The sequence below is a fragment of the Momordica charantia genome (genome assembly GCF_013281855.1).
Source record: "Momordica charantia cultivar OHB3-1 chromosome 2 unlocalized genomic scaffold, Mcharantia_2.0 BLBB01000002.1, whole genome shotgun sequence".
In the NCBI taxonomy this organism is placed as follows: domain Eukaryota; kingdom Viridiplantae; phylum Streptophyta; class Magnoliopsida; order Cucurbitales; family Cucurbitaceae; genus Momordica; species Momordica charantia.
Genome location: NW_028275160.1, coordinates 9693678 through 9703374, shown reverse-complemented (window position 1 = coordinate 9703374; position 9697 = coordinate 9693678). Strand labels below are relative to the sequence as shown.

General features: G+C 31.1%; 1 protein-coding gene across 1 annotated transcript; it reads left to right on the top strand.

Annotated features, from left to right (window-relative positions):
* Nucleotides 1-6254: 6254 nt before the first annotated feature.
* LOC111017954 (uncharacterized) lies at nucleotides 6255-9502 on the top strand. The gene is made up of 9 exons (XM_022293852.2): nucleotides 6255-6406; nucleotides 6524-6640; nucleotides 6952-7443; nucleotides 7575-7930; nucleotides 8015-8114; nucleotides 8256-8315; nucleotides 8611-8694; nucleotides 8847-8963; nucleotides 9106-9502. Exons 1-9 carry the CDS (start codon nucleotides 6305-6307, stop codon nucleotides 9418-9420), a joined length of 1743 nt encoding a protein of 580 aa, XP_022149544.2. The 5' UTR covers nucleotides 6255-6304; the 3' UTR covers nucleotides 9421-9502.
* Nucleotides 9503-9697: the final 195 nt, after the last annotated feature.

Genomic DNA, 9697 nt, shown 5'->3' with positions numbered 1-9697 from the left:
TAATATTATGTCCATACTAGTGATATTTGTTGCTACTTATCTTTTATATTTTTATCAGTTTTTTACAATAATATGAAAATGTCAATTTATTCTTGATCACATCGATATTACCATCCGACTTATAAAAATGTCAATATGTTAGACGAAAATTTAATATACTCTACTAATTCTTGAGGATGATTAGGTGGTATAAAACTTTGGCTGAACACATAAAATAACATTTGATCTCTTGACCAATGCTTATACTTAAACTTCTGATATGAGATTTTACAAGATTTTTTAAGATTTTTGAAACCCGACACTTTATTATAAATGATATCTACTCGTCTTTTTAAGATCAGAGGTTTAAATCTTCTGATATCTACTCGTCTTTTTAAGATCAGAGGTTTAAATCTTCTCATCTCACATTTGTTCTACCTTAAGAATAAAAAAAAATAGAAGTGTGGGCCATGAATTATATGAAAAATTTTCATTACAATTAATTGTAAGAAGTAAAAGTCATAAAAAGAATCCAAAGCATAAATAGCTAAAATAATGGACAAATCCTTCATAAAATTATTATCTGCATTAAAGAAGAGCAAATGGAGAAAAAAAAAAGTAGTCTATAAAATTATAACTTCCTTTAGGTATGTCTCTTTATTTATCACTCATTTCTACAATATCCTCATAATTTCATCCATTAATCCAACCTAACTAATTTTTTTGAGAATTTACTTTTCACCCATATAATAAATAAATAAATATATTCATGTATATATTTAAAACATCAATTATCATAAAATTAAAACTACTCATTATCTATCATTTTGATGCCATCTAGAGATCAAAATAAAAATTATTATTGTAGACAGCCATGATTATAAAAAATGTGATGTGTTATACACCAAAAATGAAAATATATATACACCATTATTACTCTATATTTTTGGAAAAGTCATTAAAGCAAATATTTTTCATCATGTGAGACAACCAGTGTTTGGACACAGATCAGCATTTTATCCCCACTAATGATCTTATAATTATGATTAATTTTTTTTTGTGGAATTAATTTTTTTTTCTTTTTTTGAAGAGATATTTTTGCCATTTTGTGTGGTACTCATTTGAAACTATTTTTTGCCTTTAATCCTTTTAAAGGCTATTTGATAACTTTAGATAAAGTTTAAAAACCCTCCCACTTTAAAAGTGAAGGCCATGCACATGGATTAAAATGATAAGAATAATTATTAAAATCTAATCATTCATTAAGGTTATGAAATTAAGCAATGATGTTGAAGATTTTTGGCTCAAAATATCAATCTAGATATCATTGGGTTAAAGCTATGACTCTTATTTTTTAAAAGTTTTAATTATATTACCAATGTTTTGAATTTAGTCAATCAAATTTTTACTCTTTAGTCGATGTTTTAAAAAAATGATAGAAAAAGAAATTAAAAATGGTTATTTTTCAGTTCACCACGGGGTGTTTCTTTTAATGAAGTAGTTAGTGGAATAACATATTAAATATATATCTTTTTCTTTCATACATTTTTAATATGTCTATGAACAACTTAATTAATAGTCTATTTTAGTTGTCTTTTTTCTTTCTTTTCTTTTTTAAAAACTTTTAGTTGTCTATCACATCACTACTACCATTTTGGTTTCTATGGTGTTGATGTCATTAAATAAGGATAGAAAAGGGAGGAAAAAAAAGGTCATAAGATGTAAAAAGCACATCTTTTACGAGAAAAAAACAGAGTTTTTCAGATTTTTACTTTTTGTGACTTTTTTTCAACATCACAAAAAGTAGGGAAAATTTCAAGATTACATGACGTTTAAAAACTATCATGAAAGGATTGAGGTGCGATTTTAGTGCAAAAAGATGGAAATTGATGGATTTTTTTGTTATTTATGATGGAGATTTGCAAAATGGTGGAACGTGTTTTTTAGTAGGAAAAGACCGAGATTTACGTATTTTTCATATTTATAATATTTTTTGAACGTCACAAAAAAAGCCAAAAATTTTAAAATTCTATGACAATTAAAAAACGTCACGAAATGGTGTGGCGCAGTTTATAGCGGAAAAATATGAATATCGCATGCACATTTTTGGATTATGACAATACAACTAAAATTTAATCTAATAGACATGGCATGTCAGTGTTTGATTAACTGTATTAATTGATGATATGGTCTAAGTAGAAGTATAATTAAAAAAAATTATATTATAGAAAGTTATAAAAAAAAAGTATAATTAAAAAATAAAAGATATAATTAAACTTTTTAAAACTTATACTTAGTAGAAACAATACTCACAATTTAATAACTAAGGTTATAATTTAATAAAAAAAATAAACATTCTATTTTTTATATTTTAAATTATTTGTATACATAATTAGTACCAATTTTAAAAAAATTAAATTTTTGTGTGAAGATAATTTTTTTACAACTAAAGATGTTTCTTATTCAAAATTGAGACTTAATTAACATTGATTTCAAATACATAACAACTTTAATCTTTACAGAACTATTCAATTTGTATTTGTGAATCCAAAATTTGTAATTATTGACTTTAATATATTAGGGAACCTTCGAGTAATTCCCTTCTTAAAAACATTTGCCATATTATTTTAGAGAAGTAATTAAAATAGGGGTGTACAGGAGCTCTCATTTAAGCATCATCATGTGGGGACGAGAACGGGAGAAAATTTTTCTTTCTCAGTGACCTAATAATGAGGACGAGGTTGGAGAATATGTTCTCCTTCCCAACCCTATTTAGTCATTATATTCTAATGTTTATATTTTGAGACTTATCTTGTATTGATAATTTGAACCGTAAGTTTGAAATTTTAGAATCCGTTGTTTCATGAATTATCAAACATGTTTTGAAAATTGAAATTTTTTTTCTTAAAATGGAGACTCTTCTTCGAGGAAATTAACATTTAAATAGAAATTTTCTCAAAAACTAAATGAATGAGGAATCATGCTGGAGAACTCAGTTCCTGCGAGTTTTTAGTGGAAAATTCTCACCTCGATTTCTACGAAATTTTGCATGAAAATATTTATAAGAACCACGAATGAAATAAAGAATGGAGATGAAGGAATCTCTATCATGTTCGTCATAACCATCCTAATCGCATATATAATACATTAAATTAATCACTAATAGACTTTAATAATAAATGATAATTTGTTGATTACCATGACCGAAATTTGACCAAGATATTAATTAATTAAAATCATAGTAATCACTCATTAACTTATTGATTGACTGGTATACATGTAATTTTTACCTTTTCCTTATATTTGTAATTATTTTTTGAGCTGTTATTTTTTATCTCTATTATACCATATTTCTAGCTACTCATTACTAGATTCTACTTGTGATTTCTAAACCTTAGAAAATGAATATAGTTTTTAACCGTTTTAAAATTATCATTTAATTAGCTAAAGCCATAAAAAATATTTTATGGAACTATAAAGTGGCATAGGGGTATATTCCAATTACAAAAAATGAAAATAAAAACAAAAATAAACAAAAACAACTTAATATTATCCTTTTTTTAATACGAGTTAATATTAGCCTTGACTATATACGGGGTATTATTTTATCATTTAAGTATATATTAATTCTATAAAAATAAAAATGAATGATTACTTCCATATATTGATTAACTACTATAATTTTAACTATTTTTTTCAGAACATATGGGAATAGAAATAATCGAAAGTGCATTAACGAGTTGAGCTATACTCAGATTAAACCATATTACTTAACTAACCTAGGTATTAATTGTTAATTTTTTTAATGAGTTTACTTAATGTTTAATTGTAATAATAGATTTGTCAAAAGTGAACGCTCGATCATAATTAACATATATCTTCAACTAAAAGGTTGTGAATCCGATTCCCGGACCTATTTTGTTTAACTAAAAAGGAAAAAAAATTGTAATAATTGATTTACATATTCTGACTTTTCCTAGATTTGCAACTACTCTAACACCTTTGGATCCCTATTACCAATAACCTCTGGATCCGCCATTATTCACCATCAATTTTTCATTAATGATTTAATATAATCTAAATTTGTTTGAAACTAAACAATTATATATAATTTTAAATATCACATAGATATTTAATCATTAAGTTAATTAACAAAACACGTGCCAACTTTAAGTATAATCAAGTTCGAATCTTTACGTCTATATTTTCATTTTTATTTTTCTGGAACAATTACAAGATACTGGGAGTTCAAACTCATTAAGTTAGTTGAGGAACGCTCATGTCGACACACTAGCTAGTAAACAAAACACATAACTATACTAAATAGTTCTTTTTTAATAAAGAGTTCACCACCTAAAACAAAATATTCGAAAATTTAGGATCTGTTTGATTGGTGATCTAGAAATAAAAATCTGAAGACAAGAGATTTAATGAAAACATATTTAGATTTTTTATTTTCAGAGTTTTCAAATATATGTTTGGTACCAGATTTGAAAATTGAATTTCAAGTTAAAAATTGTTCAAACGTGCATTTAAAAATCTATTTATAAAATAATAGTAGTTACCAACTAAATATTTAGTTTAATCTAAAATAATATCAATTAATTTATTATTATATTTTTGTTATAAATTTTTAGTATTTTACAATGTTATATAATATATAATATATAATATATTATATTTTAAATATTTTAATTTTAACAAGATAGAGTTCTTGACATGAAATAATATATTTATCAAAGTTTTTATTTTTTCTTTTTAAATTTAATTCTCCATTTTAAAGTTTTAAATTCAAGACCGGATAATACTCCAAACATGTTTTCATAATTTCCATGATTTGGATTACACCCTCCAAAAACCGTTTTAAAAATAAATCTGTCAAAACGCATTTTCACTAAATCCAGTAAATCTGAGAACAAGAAATAGAATTCAGACGACCAACTAAACCTGTCCAGAGATTTGAAATAGATTTAAATAAAATAAAAAGTTACTACCAAACTACAATTTAAGGCCAAAAAGAAAAATGATCAAGGGAAGAAAAGTATAATCTATCTAAGCTCATAAACAAAATTTAAAGGAAAAGAAAATGATTCTTTAAAACAGCTTCGGAGTGGCCTTACTCTTTTTTTTTTCATCAGTCCTTCCCTTTGTTTGTTTCATACGCAACAAATTGGAAAGAGCTTAAAAAAAACGAAGAGTGGAGTGTGGATTATGCGCACCGAGAGAAGAAGAAATTAGAGCAGACGACAATTAATGACGATTGATGAGAGCTGTTTCCACTTGAGCCTCGCAAGATCCTATAGCTAAACCGCACCAAATCCAAATGGAATAGTCCCTTCTCTCTCTCTCTCTCTCTCTCTCTCCAATTTCCCCTCTTTTTCTCTCATCCTGTGGAAGAAGAAGAAGAAGAAGAAGAAGAAGAAGAAGAAGGAGCTCGAGTTTCTGAAAGCAGAGCCAGTGCGCGAAAGTGGGGTTCTGATTCTGAGCATGTTTTTGCGTTTTGTTGAGCTGAATTGCTATTATTTGATAGAAATTGAACTGGGTCTTGATTCTTTGTCATTTTCTTCTTCAGAACTTGTTTTCTTCTTCTGCAACTCTTTCGATTTTCTGGGAAAGTGGGGTTTTCGTTTGTTTCTTTTTACTCTGTAAAAATGTGGGTGATTCTCTGTTTGTTCTTTCTCTCGTTCCTTCCAAGTTTCCCGCTCTATCTCTCTCTCTCCTCACTTGGAAGAAGAAGCTCTAATCTCTGAAAACAGAGGAAGTGCGTCAGAGTAGAGTAGGTTTCTGATTACGAGCATGATTTTTTTTTTTTTTTTGCATATTTTTAGAATAAGTGGAAATGGGTTCTTGATTTTTCGTCATTTTCTTATTGAAAACTTGTTTCTTCTTCCAATGGCTGCTTCTGACTCTTTTCGATTTTGTGGGAAGTGGGGTTTTCCATTTGTTTCTTTCGCTCTGTTCGAGATTTTTAGCTTGTAACAATATATGGGTGATTCTCTGTTTCTCTGTTTTGTTTAGCAGAGTGTGAGAAGAAATGAATGCGAGAGTTCGACCCAACATTCAATTTCAGATAGAGAAAGCTTCAATTCATGATAAAGTAAGTTGTTCAACCATTCTACTGGCAAATCTCATACTTCAACCCACATTGTTTGGAGATAAAAGAAACAAAATCAAGTTGATTATTATAATTTCTTAAAATTTTCTTTTCACCTGCAAAATTGATCTTGTTTGGCTTCTGGGTCTCTTTTACCACTCTCAAGTAACGAATAATCTTCCACCTTATGCTATTTTTCGCCATGAATTTCTTCTCAAAAGCAGGAGAAAAATGAAGACAGAAGGAAGCAAAGAGATGGGTGATGAAAAAGTTGGGATTAAGAGCAATAGAAGAAGATTAAACAGAGAAAAGAAAATGGCATTGCTGCAAGATGTATTGAATTCCTCCTTTTCTCTCTTTTTTTGAGAAGACATTTTTCTTTTTCAATCAGATGTCCATTTTTTTCCTGTTCGACTGTACATATTTTTGGCTGCATCTCTGAATTTACAGGTGGATAAGTTAAAGAAGAAGCTGAGGCATGAAGAAAATGTTCACAGAGCTTTGGAGAGAGCTTTTACTAGACCTTTAGGAGCTCTGCCTCGTCTTCCTCCTTATCTCCCTCCATCTGTTAGTTTCTTTTACTTTTACCTTATTTATCTAAACCATAGTTTTTTTTGTCTCTCTAAGATGTTGGCAAAAGTAAGGTATAGATGTGACTTGTGAGTGATTAAATTAGAGTAAGTAGAATGAGCTGTGCTGAAATCATATTCGTGTTTTTTTCTCTATAACGGGGTATTGGGGCCCACTCCTTGCGTTATGCTTGTGGTCCGCCTCTTTGATTCCCGGGGAGGCTTCGCCATCATTAGCTTTGGAGAGTGCTGGAAGTAGCTCAATTAATGTATCTCCATAATAGTAAGTTGCTTTTTTGGTCCTTGTAGACATTGGAGCTTCTAGCTGAAGTAGCTGTTCTGGAAGAGGAAGTTGTCAGGCTTTCCGAGCGAGTTGTGAATTTTCGGCAAGACCTCTACCAAGAAGCTGTCTTCGTGTCCTCACAGCGGAATGTAGAAAATTTTGTCCTTGGCATTGAGAGTATCTCAACCGAAAGTTTAAAGCATGGTCGATCGAAATCCTTTTCACCAAAATCGGCATGTCGGTCTCAACCACCACTTGCAAGAAGTATTTCGAGTAGGAAGATGTTATTTAGTCACAATGTCTCTGATCAAACAGGGAACTATTCTGCCAGACTCATAAATGCCAGGCAAACCTCTTGGAAATCAAATTCACCTTCAAAGGAGAATCAGTTTGGTTCTTATTATGTGAAAGATAAACCTTCTCCAGAAAAGAAAACCACTAAAATTGTCAGCCCATCAAGGAAGACTCCAACTAAACATGAAGTTGCAGAGAAGAGTTTTGATGCTTTGAAGTTGCAGGTGTCGGTTGATTGTTATTTAAGAATTTTGAAAATCAAAGTTCTGAAAACTTTTACAAACCATGTAAAGTTTTTAGTTACCTTTATCTTCTATCATAATATGTTTATTGACGTCATATCATAATTTTCCAGCTTGGGTCCAGGTTACTTGATAATGAAAGAGCAGAAGAGAGTTCTTTTGGTGCGTCAGATGATCTCGAGTCCAAAACATCCCCTAATGAAATTTCCGAGGGTATTGTGAAGTGCTTGTGCTCCATTTTTGTTGAAGTGAGCACTTCAAGCGACAAATGTGTCGAATCACAAACTCCTCAAGCATCATCGGACGCCTACACGAGCAATGTAGAAGCAGAGCTTCTGGATCCATACAATATATGTTCAGAATCCAAAGGAAATGATATCGGTTCCTATCGACATCTCTTTGCAGTCGAGGCAAATTCGATTCATCTCAATGAAATGGCTAACACACTTCCCCGTATCCACAGACTGAAGTATGCTACTCTGCTTTGTAAGTTTTAGGATTTAAGCTTATTGTTTTCGTTTGAACTTAATTCTTTTTTAGTAATGATGTTCAGATACCTACTTGGAAAGCTTGCCTCTGTGAGCTTAGAGGGTCTTAATCAGCAGCAGAAGCTGGCCTTTTGGATTAACACCTATAATTCTTGCATAATGAATGTGAGTTTTCTCTAATTATCTCAAATAAGCTTTCCTATGTGAACTTAGAGTGAACCTTTTCTTTATAAGCTTCTCGAGTTTATGTGTCTTCGAAGAATGCTTTAGGATGATCCGGAATATAACTGAATGATACATTTCCAGGCACTTTTGGAGCATGGAATACCTGAGACTCCAGAAAGAGTTGTAGCTCTAATGCAAAAGGTAGCAGGATCATTTCCATTCATCATCTTCTTTCGAGATTTCTTTTCACGTCTAGTCTCATTGTTGCACTCTAGTGGAAAGGGCTTGGATTTTTGGGGAAGTTTCATATGATATCACGAGTTCGACCTCTATGTTAAAATGATGTTTATAAATGAAAAGCCTTGATGTCTCTCAAAGTTGCCATTAGGATGTCACAAAGAAAATGTAGTTTCTGAATAAGTCCATGCAAGTCCAAGAAATTAAACACCGATCGAGGAATTAATTCTTTTGATCCTTTTGTCTATGTTTGTATCAGGCCGAGATTGTCGTCGGGGGGTACATTCTCAATGCAATGACAATCGAGCATTTCATTTTGCGACTGCCTTACCATCTGAAATTTGTAAGTTTACTCTCTAAACTTCACTCCCATGATTAGTAGTGATCAAGCGCAATCTAGTTTTATTGTGCCATTGTCTGAATTCCAATTGCGTGTTCATGAACCGTTACTCTTGAGTCCATCCAACCTCTCTCTTTTCCCTTTTGGCAAATCAGATGTGTTCAAAGGCCATCAAAAGTGATGAGATGAAAGCGCGAGATGTGTTTGGATTAGAGTGGTCTGAACCATTGGTTACGTTTGCTCTTTGCTGCGGAAGTTGGTCGTCTCCTGCGGTAAGTTTGCACTTCTCCTAAAAGCACCTAAGTCCCTTCTGATTATCTAACCAGACACTATGAAAATTTTGAAAAGTCATCTGAAACACACTCGTAATCAACATATATGCCTGCACTGATCCACCATACGAATGAAATGAAGGTGAGAGTCTACACGGGAAGTAATGTCGAGGACGAGTTAGAAGAGGCAAAGAGAAGCTACTTACAAGCAGCAGTTGGAATATCAAGGAGGGGGAACAAGATAATGCTTCCAAAACTATTGGATTGGTATTTACTTGATTTTGCAAAGGATTTGGAGTCATTGGTGGATTGGGTTTGCTTACAACTGTCTGATGAGCTTAGAAAAGAAGCTGTTAAATGCCTTGAAAGGAGGGGACGGCAGCCTGTTGAAGAGTTTGTGCAAGTGGTTCCTTATGATTTCAGTTTTAGATTGCTTTTCAACAAATTAGATTTGTGATATAGAAAATGCAGTTCAAAGTATATAGAATATATTATGTGTGGGTCTTGCAATAATAAAAGTGATGCTGGGTGTGATTTTTTATTGGACTCAATAAGATTTTTAAACTCGAACGAACTAAAGATGATGTACTTTTGGTTGAAACATAGCGTCGAACTTGTTTTGAAAGTAAAACTCGAATGAACCAAGATTAATGTCACTTACTATAGTCTGAACAGTACAATATATGGAAGTAAGAATTTAAATTTACGATCTTTTAGTCAAGGATATAAGTCTT

Excerpts from the sequence above, each read along its gene's own strand:
- LOC111017954 (XM_022293852.2), top strand. The coding sequence starts at position 6,305 with ATGAAGACAGAAGGAAGCAAAGAGATGGGTGATGAAAAAGTTGGGATT. Across the intron at positions 7,444-7,574 it reads TTGATGCTTTGAAGTTGCAG|CTTGGGTCCAGGTTACTTGA; the intron begins GTGTCGGTTGAT and ends ATAATTTTCCAG. Across the intron at positions 7,931-8,014 it reads CCCCGTATCCACAGACTGAA|ATACCTACTTGGAAAGCTTG; the intron begins GTATGCTACTCT and ends AATGATGTTCAG.